Source organism: Drosophila ananassae, chromosome 2R (assembly GCF_017639315.1).
Source record: "Drosophila ananassae strain 14024-0371.13 chromosome 2R, ASM1763931v2, whole genome shotgun sequence".
Lineage (NCBI taxonomy): Eukaryota > Metazoa > Arthropoda > Insecta > Diptera > Drosophilidae > Drosophila > Drosophila ananassae.
In genome coordinates this window covers 7,606,649-7,623,148 of record NC_057928.1, presented here as the reverse complement: position 1 = coordinate 7,623,148, position 16,500 = coordinate 7,606,649, and the positions used below count along the sequence as shown (strand labels likewise).

Sequence of the window (16,500 nt, the reverse complement as noted above, 5' to 3'; positions counted from 1 at the left end):
TTTAAATGGGTTTTAAAAAAAATTAAAATAATAACACCATACCTTAAAAAGTTATCAATTTTTAGAACAATAGTTCTCAAAGTTCTAAAGGTATCGATGTATCGATTCTAAAAGCTACTTTGCTTCCAGCTCTACTGCAGTTTCTTCCCGTTTGCTAGATATTGTTAGTAAACAAATTCAAATCTGCTGCAACCGATAAGAAAAAAGTAACACCTTACTTCGTTTAAATTTGGCAATGGAAATGTCAGAGTTTTGGTAAGTACCAGAAAAGTGCATTGCCAATTACATAAAGCTGTGCGTTTTGAGTCGAGCACTCACACCACAGCACATCCGCAGGCACATAGATACGCACACCCACGGGATGTGTGCTAGTGTGCGCCCAGGTGGGTGCAAAAGGAAAAGCGAGCAACAGTTGACTCCCGTTACATTGGCAATCACTTCCAGACACTCAATGGGGTGGTTTTTTCTTAGCCCTCCTTATTTACAATAGCTTAAATTATAATTTCAGCGAAAATCTGGACGAGATTGAGGATGAAACGTTCGACGAGGAGAAATCTGCGAGGACTTCGGATGAAAATCGAAAGTAAGAATGGCTCTAGCGGCACAAAAATTTCCGCAATTAAAAAACACAATTCATGTTTATAATACAATTAAAAATAATTAAAAAAATTAGAAATAATTATTTAATTTTTCTAAATTTGAAAAAATTTAAATTAGTAGTAGATAGTTTTAATAGATTAGATTAATTAAGTAATTTACCTAATAATTTTTAGTGTAATAATATAACTAAATCTCATCATTAACTTGTGGCAGACAAAATCACAGTGAGATCGAGAAACGGCGTCGGGATAAGATGAATACTTACATCAATGAGCTCTCCTCCATGATCCCCATGTGCTATGCCATGCAGCGGAAGCTGGACAAGCTTACAGTTCTCCGAATGGCGGTACAGCACCTGCGTGGGATACGCGGAAGCGGCAGCCTTCATCCCTTCAATGTTTCCGACTACCGGCCCAGTTTTCTCTCCGACCAGGAGCTTAAGATGATCATCCTGCAGGCCTCGGAAGGGTTTCTTTTCGTGGTGGGTTGTGATAGGGGTCGCATCCTTTATGTCTCCGAATCAGTGTCCAATGTGCTCAACTGCACTCAGGCGGAGCTGCTGGGACAGAGCTGGTTCGATGTCCTACACCCCAAGGACATTGGAAAGGTGAAGGAGCAGCTTTCATCGCTGGACCAGTGTCCTAGGGAGCGACTCATCGATGCAAAGAGTAAGTGAATATTTTGAATCCAAAATTTCCTTAAAGCTAAAGGATTTTCTCCGTGAAGCCATGTTGCCCGTAAAAACAGACGTGCCGCAAAGTCTGTGCCGATTGTGTCCTGGCGCCCGGCGTTCCTTCTTCTGTCGCATGAAACTGCGGGCCACCAACAACCAGATCAAGGAGGAATCGGACACCTCATCCAGTTCGCGCAGTTCTACGAAGCGAAAGTCCAAGTTGAGTACGGGCCATAAATATCGTGTTATCCAATGTACGGGCTACCTCAAGTCCTGGACACCCATCAAAGACGAGGATCAGGATGGTGACAGTGATGAGCAAACGACTAATCTGTCGTGCCTGGTGGCCATTGGTCGCATCCCACCGAACGTTCATAACTCCACAGTTCCTGCCTCGCTGGACAATCATCCCAACATTCGACACGTGCTCTTCATATCCCGGCACTCTGGGGAGGGCAAATTCCTTTTCATCGACCAGCGGTATGTTGAATTGGAATTAATCTTATATTAGTAATATATTATTTTGGGAGTAACTGCAATATTGCTTCTTTTCCAACAGTGCCACCCTCGTGATAGGATTCCTTCCCCAAGAGATCCTAGGCACCAGCTTTTACGAGTACTTTCATAACGAAGACATCGCCGCCTTGATGGAGTCTCACAAAATGGTTATGCAGGTTCCAGAGAAGGTTACCACGCAGGTCTATCGATTCCGTTGCAAGGATAATAGTTTCATCCAACTTCAGAGCGAATGGCGGGCTTTCAAAAATCCCTGGACAAACGAAATTGACTACATAATTGCCAAAAACTCGGTGTTTCTATAGAGCTATTAGAAAATGAAACGAACTATGCATTCGATTACATTCCCAAAGATCATCGCCCGGAGTTGAGTAATATTTCATATGATGTACAAACTCTTATTCTGATAAGCCATTCCTTTTGTACCAAAATAATTTAATTAAAGTAAAACCAAATTGTAATTTCTCTCGAATGGCGTTCTCCGTTCAATCACGTTTTCGTTATTGTTCTCTGATACTCCATGATACCCCATAATTGTAGAAGAGAACGCTGGTAGCGAATAAACAAAAGAAAAAATAGTTCTTAGCCAAGCACGTTTTGGACGTGATCGTTGCTCGAATTTCTTTGGGCACATAACTACTTACTTATATGTGTAGTTATATGTACCTGGGCCGACATGTGTGTCGGTTTATTTGGTTTATCAAGTGAGACGGGCTTTTTCGCCTGATTTTTGTTATTTTATTTATTTCTTTTTTGCCTGCACTATCAATAGACCCCCATAAAGAGGCGGCGGACCAGGCGCGTGGGATTGGCCTGGGTCTGGGTCTGGGTCTGTTGCTTTTGCTGTCTCAATCGCCGGATTCGAAATTAGTTGGCATAGAGCTGGCGTCGTGTTCGGACGCTCTGGCATTGTGGCTCTCCACCCTCCCCTATTAAATCATTATTTACGCGGATAAAGGCATCGTTTCGGGTTTCGGGTTTCGGTATCGTTTTAGTTTTCGCCGTCCAATCAAGTTTTATTGAAATGAGTGCCCTCATATTTCTGAGTACGATCCTAGTGGGATTCGTGATCTATTCACTCTTCAAGTCCATGCGGCGGCCCAAGAACTTTCCCCCAGGTAAGGCTCTTATGAAATTTAACATGAACCCTTATTCTACCGGAAGGGATATAAAAGAATTTCATTGTGTGTTCGTCGGAGAATTCCCATAGATAAGAAATAAAGTTTTAGTGAAGAAAATATGCTACTGGTTAAAGATTGAAGTTCCTATAAAATTTATTGCACTTAAACTCTGAAAATTAGCTAAATAGGTAGAGGATAGACCCACAGACATACGACCTGCCCCACTCTCAAATGGGTAGCTAATTAGCAACTTGTAATGGACAGCGGACAATTGTACAGGTGGCAAGACTCGCGTCTGGCATGCAAATAGATCTCATTGATAGCATCGTCACACATTTCTGACACCCTGCCTAACTGGTCTGAATTGTTTTCCATTAACAAGGGCCTAGCTGATTTATAAATCGCATTCCCGATTATTCATTAGACAAGTAATTGCGCTTGAAATGGCCTGAAATTGCCAAACCAAGATTACAATCAAAAATCTATTTTTTAGTTCCTTAATTGGAAAAGAAAAAAGTTACTAATCATGACTATATTGCATAATAAAATAAAAGGTTTTATAAGCATTTTTTGGTTAGTCATAAAATTCAAAAATATTAGATGTTCCCTAAACTTTAACAGTTTAATTATGCTAGTTATTAATTAAAAAAATGCATAAAAAAATACACATGTTCCTTCCAGATAACTTATATTAAAGAAAAAGCCTACAACTAAGTGGCCTAACTAACAGATTTAAAGATTGAAATGACAAATTTTAGTGGAACCGATAAGATTAGAAGCATTTCACTCTTAACTCTGTGATTGCCGAGTTAAGCTTTATCAACAAATCAATGGGTTGTTAATAAATTAACTTGATAATACTTCAACTATTTAAAATTAATGTTGACTAATCCTATGCTATGTTTGCATTTTTTAAATCATTATATTTCTTATCTTCACAGGACCCCGATTCCTTCCGTGGCTTGGTAACACCTTACAGGTATGTTTTAAAGAGCCATTTTTACCAAAAATATTAAAAATATTTCAATGGATTAAGGCTTATAGAATTTTTAGAATAATCTAGTTCAAACTATTACCTTTCAGTTTCGCAAAGAGGCCCGAGCCCTCGGTGGTCAGCATATCCTCTTCGAGCGCTGGTCAGAGAAGTATAAGAGCAACCTGCTCGGCTTGAAGCTGGGCCAAGAGTATGTGGTGGTGGCTCTGGGCCATGAGATGGTACGCGAGGTGCAGCTGCAGGAGGTGTATGAAGGCCGGCCGGATAACTTCTTCCTCCGCTTACGGACGATGGGCACCCGGAAAGGTATTACTTGCACGGACGGAAAGCTGTGGTACGAACACCGTAACTTTGCGATGAAACAGATGCGCCATGTGGGATACGGACGGAGCCAAATGGAGCAGCACATTGAGCGGGAGGCGGAGGAGCTGATGTCACAGTTGAATCGCACCCAAGAGGAACCCATCGAGCCTGTAACCTGGCTGGCCCAGAGCGTGCTCAACGTGTTATGGTGTCTCATTGCCGGCAAGAGGATCGTCAGCGAAGAGGACAGCACATTGTACAGGCTACTTGACCTCATGAACCGGCGCTCCAAGCTCTTCGACATCTGCGGTGGGCTGCTGGCTCAGTTCCCCTGGCTGCGACACGTAGCTCCCGATCGTACCGGCTACAATCTCATCCGTCAGCTTAACACCGAACTCTACGGCTTCTTCATGGGCACCATCGAGGAGCACCGTCGTCAGCTCGAAAAAGACCAGACTCCCAGGGATGAGGATCTCATCTATGCATATTTGCAGGAGATGCAAAGCAATGGGGACGAAACCAGCAGCTTCAATGAAACGCAGCTCGTCATGACCATTTTGGACTTCTTCATTGCTGGCTCCCAAACCACCAGCAACACTATTAACTTGGCTCTTATGGTTCTGGCCATGCGGAAGGATGTGCAAGATAAGCTTTTTGCCGAGGTCTCCGCGAACATGGAAAAGACCAGTACAGATGCCTTTCCGCATCTTAGCCGACGCGAGTCCTTCGACTATATGGATGCCTTCATAATGGAAGTACAGCGATTCTTCCACATTACCCCGATCACAGGACCCCGCCGGGCTTTGTGGCCTACCCAACTTGGTGGCTACGACATCCCGAAGAACGCCACTATCCTAATTGGCCTGCGATCCGTGCATCTCGATGCTAAGCACTGGGGCGATCCTCTCGAGTTCCGTCCTGAACGATTCCTAAATGCAGATGGCAAGTGTTTCAAGGATGAGTTTTTCATGCCCTTTGGAATGGGAAGACGTCGTTGTCTAGGAGACGCCCTCGCCCGCGCCTGCATATTCTCCTTTCTGGTGAAGATCGCTCAAAATTTCCACATTATCCTGCCAGCGGGCGAAACCCCGTCTATGGTACTACTTCCAGGAATCACACTTACTCCAAAGCCCTACAAAGTGCAGTTCGTAAAGCGCACCTAAATATTATCATAGTTTATAGATGTAGATACGATATACACGTATAATTCTGGTCTGGTTGTTGTTCTTTATTCAATTTTCGTTTGAATTAAATTAAACATTTAAAAGTTCATAGATTTCTGTTCATGGATTATTCGTAACAAAATAATGTAAAATTACGCGTGTTTATATGAATGTATAACAACACCAAGTCAGGCTCTCAACGAAATTGGGCTTAATAAAATATAAAATATTTACAAACTCAAAATGAAAGTAAATACATATACATAAGATCGTATAACACATTTAATTAGTACATATAAACTAAGTAGAAGCGATTCCGCCAGCTGGAGAAATGCTTGAGTAATGGTCATGACTGGTCCAGGACAAAAAAAAACGAAAAATATAATCGCAGATACAATGTGCAGCCGAGTATATAAAAAAAAACTAATGAAATAATAACGGGCCCCACCAACTTCTTAAATGCTATTAGTGACTGCCCTTCCTGGGCGCATTTCGTTTTATCCCTTGAATTTTCATTTGTCCTGCATTTCTGTCAAGGCGTGGCAGGCGGTATGGTTCGCCATAATTTTCTGTTGTGTGCTATGTGTTCGTGATTAAAGAATTTGCACATGAAACTTGTCGGTAATGTGCTAAAAGTTATAACCGCTACTGGGCATATTATCCGGTTTAAACTCAAATTGCTGACTACCAGCCTCTGGGGCCACGCGAGGGTCTTCTTCTTCGTTTCCGAAGTACTGCTCAATGATGTAAAAGGATTTGTGATAGATGTCACGGTTTTCATGCGCCTGCAGATACTCGATCTTGTCCAGACCTAGAAAATAAAATCAATTAAAGCCAGGTTCAGGTACAAATTAAAATACTACTTACCACCACACTCCTCGATGGCCATGGCGTATGGATTTGGTCGCACCTGGAACTTTTCACCTGCTTTTAATATATTCTCTAACGCGTTCAGCGCCACTTGAACTATATCAGAGTCGACAACGGTGAGGAAATCACACATGGGTGGCACACAGCCCACTTCGACAAGATAGTGAATTTGCTCGGAGGTACCACTACTTGTTGCATTGGTAATGGCCCAAGCGGCCTCTTTGCGGGTCTTGAAGTCTGCTGTCTGCATAATGACCATGAGCAGGGGGAATATGTTGGCGTTGATTATGGCTTGGATCTGCTCCCTGTTTCCGGCGGCGATGTTAGAGATAGTCCAGCAAGATTCCTTCTTAATTGTCTCCGTTTGGGAAAGCAGCAGGTGACTTATGCAGGGCAGAACGTTATAGTTCAAAACAACCTGGGTCTGCTGGTCATCACCAGTGACGATGTTTCCCACTGCTCTTAGTGCGGCTGTGCTAACATTTTGCTGCGGATGTCTGTAAAAAAACAAACGAATTACTTTTTTGAAAAATACGCATCGAGTCAAACGAGTACATACAGAAGTAGCTCAACCAGGCGTCGGCAAACGCCCGCATCAATAACAGCCTGAATTTTTTCGTTCGGTCCATCGGATAGGTAGCTTATGGCCCAGCATGTATCGCTGAGTACGTCCACATCGGTGTAGTTTAAAAGGCGTGCCAGAATGGGCAGACCGTGGATTATTTTTGAAAAGTCTGCCGGCGGGTTTTTGCCACGGCACAAATTCGATAAGGTCCATACCGCATTGCGTATCATTGTAATGCGTTCAGAATTAGTTAGCACACTAAAAAACAACGAAATTAGTTTTTAACAAGAAATTATGTTAGGGGAGAACACTGCACTTACTGCAGGAGTGGCGTTAATATGCCGGAATTGAGAAGATGGTCACGGCACAGGGGTGAGTCGCCGGCTATATTGCCAAGAGCCCACACGGCCTGCTCTTGGACATCGTCGTGGGGACTGGCTAACAAATCTATGAATATAGGCACAGCCCCGGCTTCGATGACGACCTTGGTTTGCTGCGATGTGCCGGAAGCGATGTTGGTCAGCGTCCAAGCGGCCTCGAACTGCAATGTCGCGTTGGTGCTGTTTCGTAGAAAGGTCACAAACTGCGGCACAATCCCCTTCTGAATAACCTCCTCGATGGGCGGGTTGGGGTCGCGGGAGAGCAGCTTACGGAATCTCTGTGTTGACTCCAGCTGGTCGGTTTCCTTGCCGGTATAAAGCATTGCAATCATCTCATCGCTGATCGCCGAGACCTGAGCTCCGCTTCCGCCGGCCACATCCAAATGTCCTACGAATGGAGTTTGTCCGGTGCTACTGTCCGCCATGTTCATGTCCGCGACCTATACACAAGGATAAGGTAACTCAATGGGTTGCACGACGTCTGCCTACTGTCGACTTACCTGCTCTTGGCTAGTGCTGCTATCCATTCCGGTAGACATCGACGATGTGGCTGGCTCCAAGACCACATTACGGCGCTTGAAAAGGTGCTGCTCCCGCTTAGTCTTTCGAAGCTGAATTCCGACCTCCTCGCGACGCCGGCGCATCTCAGTGGAGTCCAGGGCGGCATTTTTGTAGCGCTGCTTGTGGGTGGTGGACATTTTGTCGTCTGGCAATTTCGAGGCTAGAATATAATATTACACCAAAACTTTAATAACGTTTTAAAACATGGAACAGTATACCAGGTTCCAAGTAGATTTCGTGGCAGATACTGAGAACTGGGATAACCTACTGTTGGCATATACCCAAATCTAATTTCAATGCTATATATGTACATAGATTGAAAAGTTTCATGTCATAAAGAGGATTCTAAGTTTCCTTATTTCAGAAATTTAAAACAATAACTTCTGCGTTTCTTCTTTATTTAGAAAGGCTTAGATAATCTGGCGAGATCAGGAAAGAAAACTGTGCCAGATCAGAAGATAAATTATCTGTATAAGGATATACTATAAGAACTCTGGCGAAAATATACTTCCCGTTTTCAAAAATGTATAGTAAGATAACGTTTTTAAAGAAAAAAACAGGGTACTATGCCAACTGGGCATACAAAAATTAAAAGCTGTCTCAAGGATTTATTTTGGCAATTTTCTGGTTCATTTTCATTGTGCATAGAATGGCATTTAATGAACTTTTCAGATTTCCTAGCAATATGAACAATCATAACACTTTCACATTTTAATATGTGTGCCCGTGTGCGTGTGAGTGTGCGGGCTTAGGTCAGCACTGAGGAATTTAATCTGAAGCGGACACACACCTGCAGTTTGAAAATACATTTTTCGGGAGCAGAAATACACTTATATGGTTGATGCATCCACACCTTACCTGTGCTGAGTAATCCTTTCCTTTTCTGTGTTTTTAATCATCCAAAGAGCAGCAGGAAATTTTACACGTTTTGACGAACAGCGTTGCCGTACTGTTGGACACTGAGTGCATCACAGCTGATGCATTCGATAGCGATAGCCCGGAATTCAAGTTTTAATTTTATTCCAGCGTAATTATGAAAAATTCTAAAAAGAAGCCCCGTAAAAACAATGCAAGCAAGCGCAAGGAAACCACACCCGTCGACGAGAACGCCGTTTCCCGACAAAAAGAAACCATTGAGTTGCTTCACGAATACAACGACCTCAAGGATGCGACACAAATTGTCCTGGGTGCTTTGGCCACTATGAAAGGGGTTCCTGTCCGATCTCTTTACGCCTCGTACAACCTTCCAATCGTCGAATGAAATATGCTCGAATAAACAATATTAAGCTTCCATATTATGCAGTTTTTCGTTTATAAAAGCATAAGAAAATGACGTTGAAATTTCGAAAACTAAACGATCGATGATATACAAGCTATAAGTGTTCCTTCTTGATTACCGTCGAGGATTGGAAATTATGAATTTATTCCCCAATTTTATTTTTTTGCAAAAAGTAGCAATAAATAAAATTTAGAAGCGGTTAAGTTAAGAATACAAAGTATATAGTTTTTTTTTTATATAGTCTTCATGTACTCTCTTTTTCAAAATAAAAACCACAGGTTCTAGTAAATGCCTTCTGGCTGGGCAGTTCCTTTTGCTAACCACTAAAAATTCCACTTAAAACTAGACTGTGATCATTGCACCAGACAGTACTCAAAAGAAGTACCTATTGTCCTGCATGGAAGTATGTCCTGCAGCGCTCGTTGAACGCCTTATAGGTGCGCTCTTTAATGATATCCTCCACGTTGAGCTCGGCTTGGAGAACCCGCAACTGTAAGGGAAGGATCATTAGTTCCTCAGTTTATTATTAGTTTGTTAGTGGCTTTTTTATTACTTTCCGCTGTTCAGCCTTAAATTTGCTGTCCGTGTCTATGTCATCCGGATTGGCTTGCCTTTGCTCGCGGAGCTGCTTCAGATTGTTTGCCGACAGGGTTATGCAACTGCGTATGTTATCTTGCTGAATGGATGGATTTACATACATAGCTTTAGAAGATCTGCAGGCGAAAGCATAAGGGAGGAGTTACCCGGGAGAGGTGAGACTTCTGAAGCTTGGAGTATAGATCCCGGCACGTGCTCTCGCTGTTCACCTGACCCTTGAACGACTCTGTTGGCAAGGCATTTAGAGCATAAATAATTTTGTCGTCAACATCTCGCATTTTCTTCAGGGCCTCCTGTTGACATATGTTCCAATGTAGAAGCAAACAAATTTGATATTTCCCAATAACCTCACCTGAAAGCCGAGGAAGTCTAAGCATGATACGGCCATTGGTAACAACTGAGTATTGGCGAAAAACGGTTTAAAATAATAATAACAAATCGCTGTTCTATATGTAAAAATAGCCGGCGCAATGTGCCAGGAGCTCGTGTTGCCACCTGGGGTAAATATCGAAACGGTTCGATTCATTTTCCCACCACCAGCGGATTCTGGCATCAGAAATCATAACAAATAAATAATCATAACAAATAAAGCAACCTAGCATAATGTCGTGTAAGTTCGAGGATATTCAGGAGAAAATAGAGAGTGGCGTTTACAAACTAGCCACTAATTGCAAGAGTACACGCAGCACCGTTTGGCAAGTGTACCGGAAGATTGAGAAGGACGATGGGACAATTCTGGAGCAAGTCTTGTACTGCATTGGTTGTAAAAGCATAATGTCCTTTATCCACAAGTCCACGACGAACCTACGGCGTCACAAATGTCACCTTCAGTACCTTAAGAAGCAGGCAATTTGCAATCTGGACACGAGCGAGCAATCTAAAATGGATGAAGATGGTGGAGACACAACTGAGGAGGACCGACAATCCCTCTCGGACGACATCGAGATCAAACCCACTGCTGTAGATGTGGCTGCGTATGTTTCTGGAATCGTCCCCGCAGATTCCTCAGCAATTCCAACGCTTACCCACCCTCCTAATCGCCTTCATCAACGGCAGCTGTCTGACGCTCGGGATATTTCATTAACCCACGATGTCAGCGGGGTTGAAGAGTCTAATATTTACGCGCAGACATGGTCCCTGGAGTTTCGCAAACTTAGCGAAGATCAAAAATTCTACGCCAAAAGAGCCATAGATGAAATCTTTGTCTTGGGAAGGTTGAGACGCTTAACTCTAAATACAGTAACTCCGGCGGAGTAAATTTGTAAGGGCCTTTGCATTAAGGTTCAATATAAGACCGATCTTTTTATGTTGTATATACAGTATTTTAACTGCTGTGCTGCAGCAATATTTTGTTTTTTGATGTAAAGTTTTGCTGATTTATTTATAAAACTCTGGGAAACCCCATCCAATATGTATTTGGACTGGGTTGGTTTTCTCTGGGAAGTCAAATAATTTTAAGAATTAGATGTTTTTACAATAAAATGTCTAATTATATGGGATATCAGTTTTTGGATCCGCTTAACATTGTTTTTTATTTCATTGGTGCAATGGAAATAAATTTAAATTCATTTCAATAATTTGAAAGTATCGATAAACATTTTTAACTTCATATCGATTATTTATCATTGGTTTGTTTGGTTGGGTTTTTACTTCTGCGATTCTCCAATTATGCAGCGAAAACCCATACATGAAGGCAGCCCAAGGGCTTTTAACCAAATTGGGAAACCAAACATCGACGGAGATGCCCATAGTTACGAAGAAGGTTCTTCTTCGGCTAGCGAGCCAGAGACCAACAAGGAGGAGGACCAGCCGGTGGCTCCAGAGACGCCGGCGACACCCAAAATTCGAGGAAGAAGTCCACGAACACCCAGAACGGGCGAATCTTTTCAGCGCAATAGGAGTGGAAGCAGGCCGAGTGTAGACCTAACGATCAATGAGGAAAATCAAACGCCAAAGGCATGGCTAGGCGTTGTCTTCGTCATAGTCATAGCTATTATTTCGGTTTACTTTAATAAGAGTGTTAATAAGAATGATAAGGTTTCGCGTAAAACTTGTGCTTTCGAAGGACTTCGTAGAAAGCTGCCTACTCAACCGGAAATTGTGTGGAGAGCCTTGCAAAATGGTATCGAAGGACTCGTCAACAAGGAAGCTAACCGTCCCAGTGTGTTTTTATTCCTACATGACGACCAGCGGCAGCAGAAACTAATCGGCGACATTGCCAACGAAGCATCCAGCTGCTTTGGTAAGTGGAATCGTAGAAAATGGAAGGCATTAGTAATGATAACTGTGTAACAGGTGGCCCCAGTCAACTGATTCATATGAGCAAGGAAGATTTCGGTCTGGAAAATGGTGACTACGGCTTAGCCATAGAACGCTTCAAGGCAAAGGTCAACAAAGGAAGTAAAGTATTCCTTATCGTCAATCTCAACGAAGTGAGTTACATGCTATTATCCGGTCCATCGTTGCTTTAAAAACATTCACCTTCTAGCTTCCCCCCAATGGAGCTCGAGCATTGCACACGATCTGTGATGTCTACTCTCCCCTCGTAGAGGATGCGGTTATATTTCTAACATTGCGCGCGGCCCGAACCAGGAGTGCTAAGAACTCCGTGACGCTAGCCATGGACACTTTGTACAAATTGTGGGAGAAGGAGTTACGAGACAATGAGCTAGATCCTCTTCTAGCGCGAGTGACTGATCAAGTTTTGCATTTGAATAGTTAGGCGTTTTTTTTCATTTTTACATTAAATTTATTTTATATTTTTCGGGTCTTTTATACACGAATAAAATCATAGCTTCAAGCTAATAAAATTCAAAACTTAATATATGGGAATTTCGCGTCTGAGCCATATTTCCCCCACAAAAGTAAGCAGACTGCAGATCATGCCAAAGCACCAAAGTAAAATGAGGCCAATGAAGTTATCAATGCCCAGCTTTTTGGGACCAATATCCAATGTCAGTTTCTGCGAGGCGACAATGCGATTTTGTCGTTGGGCGCTCATGTAATCAGCGGCGATCTTCCACTCCCAGAACTTATCCATCCCAGAGGAGTGCCAGGCCAGGATGAAGTCGTTATAAGCCTCTAAGTGAGCCCACAAACGTGGCACAAACGCCACTGTAAAGGCAAAATAAATGTCATCCTCCATCAGCTTCAAGCGCTCCAAGGCCCTATTTGGTATAAGCTCAGTGTTGCCAAGATGTCCGAATTGCATACGCTCCACCACAAAGCCCATTTGTTCGGATTGAGAAAAATCTGAAATCTGTTCGGCATCGAAAACGCGATAGTGCTCCATTAAGCCCAATAAGACTGGCTAAAAAGGCATTTAAAATGTTTATTCGATATGATGAGAGAATATAATCTTGAGTACTTACGTCAGCTGATCCCTCGTCGATGGTGGTGATCCAGACTTGTGACGTCCCAGTCCATATTAGTTTGTGATCGAAGAGCCTTTGCCGGGAGTCTGCCGCTTCCTCCATGGTGGGCAGTGTCAAAATAGCTGCCAGTCCGCCGCTGTAAACTGTGGTCAGGATAATGTCAATCATATAACTAGCCACCAAAACGGTTCTAAGGGAGTAAGAACTAGTCACATAGCTCGTGCTCTGATTAACAAAAAGCTTTAGGGTGCTAATGCACCCAAACATTAGACTTCCGAACCAAGTGTGGGAACCGGGCACCGAGGAGGATTCCCACCGCCTAGTTACACAAAGAGCCAGGCACTCAAGCAAAAGACACAGCATTACGCCTAGCCATAGGGCGGATTGGAATGGACGAAGTAAGAGTGTCCAGCTTATAAGGCGATTGGGAGAAGGCACCAGACATGTTACCCCAGAGCGTCCCAGAAAGTGGGTTATATCCATAAACTGATAAGCCTCATACCTGATAGAAAAGAATGGAAATTTAGAAAAAATCGCTTGTGTGGTTTATATAGTCTTACCATAAATACATTCCGCCAATTCCGTAATCGTTTCGTCTATCCAGAATCATTCCAACTAGGCCTATTCCTGTAGCATTTGTGTATATGTCGCCCCAGTCTGAAGGCTCGGCTGTGAAAATAGAATATAATAAATTTAATATCACAATGGATATTTTAAATACTTACACGTGTCCACCTGTACGGTGCAGTTGTGGAGTTCACAAAATATCATCATAAGTCTTACATCGGTACCGTCAATAAAGACATCTGCCTTGCTCCTGGCGCGATCAAAAACTGTTGGCTGCTTCTCCTAAAAAAAGATGTTTTAATCCTGTTGGAAAAACAAAAAAATTATGCCCGCCTTACTCGATCCAACACCATAAACGGCTTGTAATCGAAAATGCCAATGATTATCTCACGTCCTTGTAGGTTTCGCAGTTTCTGGGGAACATCATTGTTTCTACCATTTTCCCACGTAATCTCCTGGACTTGGGCGTCGTAAATCTGGATTAAATCGAATTCTACTGGTGGCGGAATCACTTCAAAGCTTCGTTTGCCAACAAATCGGTTAATTTTAATATCAAAGGTGCTTGAATTAAGGTATGCTGATGTGACAAGAATAATATTTGGTTGATCTAATAAAAAATCAAATTAAAAACATGTTTATTTTAATGTTTAATATACATAAGTCGTACCGTGAAATATATATTGGCTCAGAAAATGGTCTTGTTGTTGCGCCAATAGGTCTTCGGTGCACACAAATATAAACCGATTCCGCTGTGAACGCCAAATGGAATATATGCTTGAATGGTAAAAATATCTGGCGAATTCCCGAATCTGCTCTTCAAAAGCTATAAAAGTCTAAAATATAATTTTAAATTTATCATTTTCGGTGGTTTTTCTTGAACAGTGTGGTGTAACGTGCAATAAAAAACAGAAACAGCTGATAGTTTATCGATACTTATAACTAAAATAAACAAAAAAGGAAATTCGCCCAATTCCAGAGATAAAGAAAATATTCTTATAGTAGGGCCATGGAGAAACTAGGCTTGGCCTGCCCATTTTCCTTTCTGGCTGGTAAACCGCAAGGATCGAGTTGCGGCATCCTTCAGCTCAATTATGACTGCTACCTGAAAATATTTTCCTACTTAACCACGCTGGAGGATCTGCTGAATCTTGGCCGAGCTCATCCACTGCTCTGTGATGCGGTTGATCACCTGCTTCGAATGCGCTGCCAAAAGATCAATGTACGGATGCTGAAAACCATTTCAGATTGGGAGTTTTTATTGGGACTGTGTGGCTCCGAAGTGATCAGATGCGAGATTCCCCATGGCCACTGGGACGACGGTATCACTTATCCATTTCTGAACCTTTTGGGACGGCTCTGCCCTAATCTGCGCCAGGTGGTGGTAATATTCATGCACACAGTGACGCCAACAACCGAAGATATTCCATCCAGTGTTATGCCGTTGCTCTTGGAGCTTCCCGGATTGACGAACCTCACCCTTATAGATGCCAAAGCAAATCATCGTAGGTACAGTAAAAGCCCCTTTCTGGGAAAAGGATTTTATTAAATTTGTATGGATTAGTCCTTAAACAGATTAAAAAAATGTTCTAACTTTTTCAGTGGAACAACTGCAGTACTTTAGTAAACTTGAAGCTTTGGACTTGGATGGAATCGATCATAGTCTTAGTGTTTCTGCCTTTGAAACGATTTTCCATAACAAGGACCAATTGAGAAGTCTGATGCTGAACTTTGGACGGGGATTCAGGCAAACAGTTCAGTTACTCCAGGTGGCAAAAAATTGTCCCCGATTAAACCACATTACCCTGGAGAACTTTGACGCCAGAATTAGAGATCTTGGTACCTTCAGGAACCTCCAATCGCTCCATTTAATTTTCTCCAGGATCGCGGAAATAAACACGGACTTTTACAGGTCGCTGGTAAAGCAATACTCGGCCAGCCTGCAAAGACTGCATCTTACATCTGTCCGTGTTAGAGTGGATCAAGTCCATAATTTCCGATCTTTTTGCGGCCTAAAATCTTTTGACTGCAATCCTTATCCAGTTCAGTCATTGGATGAGTTGTGTCATCTGACTAGTCTTGAGTGCTTGGCCTTAGATTGCGTCGAGCCATTTCCAAACGGCAGTCGTCAACTGTTGGATATTTTAAAAGAGTGTTCTAATCTTAAACACCTTAAACTGGGCAGCCGGTGGCAAATGGCCAGTGAAGATTGTGAAAGATTGGTTGGCTCCTATGTGAACCAGAGTGAGGACCCCAGTCGAACACTCCTAATGAGTCTTGTCTTTGTTGAAAATCCGGATATTCGAGCAAAGGTTGGCCATATAATACCATTATTAATACCTATTTAATAATTGTTACAAATTTCAGTTGATGAATCTTGTATCGGATCCCAATATACTACGGCTGTCTTTTGGGGAAACAACTTGTGACCATTGTCAAGCAGATACTTATTCCAAGTGCGATACCATTTTTACATAAATTGTCTATTTTTATCAATTGACTTTACCTCGCATTGGGAATGTTCGATGGCGACAGTCAGCCTGAGAGTCCAATCGTTGTAGGATATCCCATTTGCCTCGAACTCTCTCCTTTTTTGATTCCAATCGTAAATATCGTAGCCATCCGAATAATTTTCCCAATTCTGAGAGTTCATAATAATTACAGGTATCGGTTCCACGGCTTTGAGTTGAAAATCGAAATCGGAGTGCCATAAAATGCATGTGGCATGCGAATTCGTAAAGTGTTGTCCCGCTAAACAGGCAACGTCAAATATATGTATCTCTTGTTGGCATTTAAAAGAAATCTTACCAAGAAAACTTAGAACAGCACTCCAATAATTCGCCTCTATCAATAGACTTGACATTGCGGGATGCATCTTTATCGAAATCTAGTTGAAATTAATTTAAATTGCAATAGTAGCTTTCTTATTTATTTTTATTC

At 42.4% G+C, this 16,500-nt stretch overlaps 9 protein-coding genes across 12 annotated transcripts; 6 read left to right on the top strand and 3 right to left on the bottom strand.

Annotated features, from left to right (window-relative positions):
* Nucleotides 1-96: 96 nt before the first annotated feature.
* Nucleotides 97-2,823, top strand: LOC6493713 (protein cycle). Its single transcript, XM_001958254.4, has 5 exons — nucleotides 97-255; nucleotides 509-583; nucleotides 814-1,268; nucleotides 1,327-1,753; nucleotides 1,833-2,823. Exons 1-5 carry the CDS (start codon nucleotides 236-238, stop codon nucleotides 2,092-2,094), a joined length of 1,239 nt encoding a protein of 412 aa, XP_001958290.1. The 5' UTR covers nucleotides 97-235; the 3' UTR covers nucleotides 2,095-2,823.
* Nucleotides 2,755-5,607, top strand: LOC6493714 (probable cytochrome P450 305a1). Its single transcript, XM_001958255.4, has 3 exons — nucleotides 2,755-2,907; nucleotides 3,852-3,889; nucleotides 3,994-5,607. The coding sequence occupies exons 1-3, from the start codon at nucleotides 2,814-2,816 to the stop codon at nucleotides 5,368-5,370; spliced, it is 1,509 nt and encodes a 502-aa protein (XP_001958291.1). The 5' UTR covers nucleotides 2,755-2,813; the 3' UTR covers nucleotides 5,371-5,607.
* Nucleotides 5,415-8,733, bottom strand: LOC6506235 (importin subunit alpha-7). Of its 2 annotated transcripts, none has more exons than XM_014909199.3 (6): nucleotides 8,605-8,733; nucleotides 7,686-7,906; nucleotides 7,126-7,625; nucleotides 6,800-7,063; nucleotides 6,238-6,737; nucleotides 5,415-6,181 (listed from the first exon to the last, which is right to left on the bottom strand). In XM_014909199.3, the coding sequence occupies exons 2-6, from the start codon at nucleotides 7,881-7,883 to the stop codon at nucleotides 6,000-6,002; spliced, it is 1,644 nt and encodes a 547-aa protein (XP_014764685.1). In that variant the 5' UTR covers nucleotides 7,884-7,906; nucleotides 8,605-8,733; the 3' UTR covers nucleotides 5,415-5,999. The 2 variants fall into 2 exon arrangements, with proteins under 2 accessions (XP_014764685.1, XP_001958292.1); XM_001958256.4 differs by having other exon boundaries at nucleotides 8,600-8,693.
* A 46-nt stretch (nucleotides 8,734-8,779) lies between these two features.
* LOC6493715 (DNA repair protein SWI5 homolog) lies at nucleotides 8,780-9,039 on the top strand. The gene has a single exon (XM_001958257.4). The coding sequence runs from the start codon at nucleotides 8,780-8,782 to the stop codon at nucleotides 9,005-9,007; it is 228 nt and encodes a 75-aa protein (XP_001958293.1). The 3' UTR covers nucleotides 9,008-9,039.
* On the bottom strand, nucleotides 9,035-10,124 carry LOC6506234 (protein MIX23). The gene is made up of 4 exons (XM_001958258.4): nucleotides 9,975-10,124; nucleotides 9,769-9,915; nucleotides 9,579-9,701; nucleotides 9,035-9,515 (listed from the first exon to the last, which is right to left on the bottom strand). The coding sequence occupies exons 1-4, from the start codon at nucleotides 10,008-10,010 to the stop codon at nucleotides 9,411-9,413; spliced, it is 411 nt and encodes a 136-aa protein (XP_001958294.1). The 5' UTR covers nucleotides 10,011-10,124; the 3' UTR covers nucleotides 9,035-9,410.
* An 8-nt stretch (nucleotides 10,125-10,132) lies between these two features.
* Nucleotides 10,133-11,037, top strand: LOC6493716. Its single transcript, XM_001958259.4, has one exon. It carries the CDS (start codon nucleotides 10,226-10,228, stop codon nucleotides 10,877-10,879), a length of 654 nt encoding a protein of 217 aa, XP_001958295.1. The 5' UTR covers nucleotides 10,133-10,225; the 3' UTR covers nucleotides 10,880-11,037.
* Nucleotides 11,038-11,204: 167 nt separating this feature from the next.
* On the top strand, nucleotides 11,205-12,444 carry LOC6493717. Its single transcript, XM_001958260.4, has 3 exons — nucleotides 11,205-11,864; nucleotides 11,918-12,054; nucleotides 12,111-12,444. The coding sequence occupies exons 1-3, from the start codon at nucleotides 11,291-11,293 to the stop codon at nucleotides 12,342-12,344; spliced, it is 945 nt and encodes a 314-aa protein (XP_001958296.1). The 5' UTR covers nucleotides 11,205-11,290; the 3' UTR covers nucleotides 12,345-12,444.
* LOC6506233 lies at nucleotides 12,441-16,435 on the bottom strand. Its single transcript, XM_044715114.1, has 7 exons — nucleotides 16,067-16,435; nucleotides 14,231-14,396; nucleotides 13,902-14,170; nucleotides 13,722-13,845; nucleotides 13,557-13,665; nucleotides 12,994-13,498; nucleotides 12,441-12,932 (listed from the first exon to the last, which is right to left on the bottom strand). The coding sequence occupies exons 1-7, from the start codon at nucleotides 16,433-16,435 to the stop codon at nucleotides 12,441-12,443; spliced, it is 2,034 nt and encodes a 677-aa protein (XP_044571049.1).
* LOC6493718 lies at nucleotides 14,463-16,075 on the top strand. Of its 3 annotated transcripts, none has more exons than XM_001958262.4 (3): nucleotides 14,480-15,065; nucleotides 15,163-15,872; nucleotides 15,928-16,075. In XM_001958262.4, exons 1-3 carry the CDS (start codon nucleotides 14,570-14,572, stop codon nucleotides 16,036-16,038), a joined length of 1,317 nt encoding a protein of 438 aa, XP_001958298.1. In that variant the 5' UTR covers nucleotides 14,480-14,569; the 3' UTR covers nucleotides 16,039-16,075. The 3 variants fall into 3 exon arrangements, with proteins under 3 accessions (XP_032310205.1, XP_001958298.1, XP_014764502.1); XM_014909016.3 differs by having other exon boundaries at nucleotides 14,948-15,069; XM_032454314.2 differs by lacking the exon at nucleotides 15,928-16,075 and having other exon boundaries at nucleotides 14,463-15,069; nucleotides 15,163-15,277.
* Nucleotides 16,436-16,500: the final 65 nt, after the last annotated feature.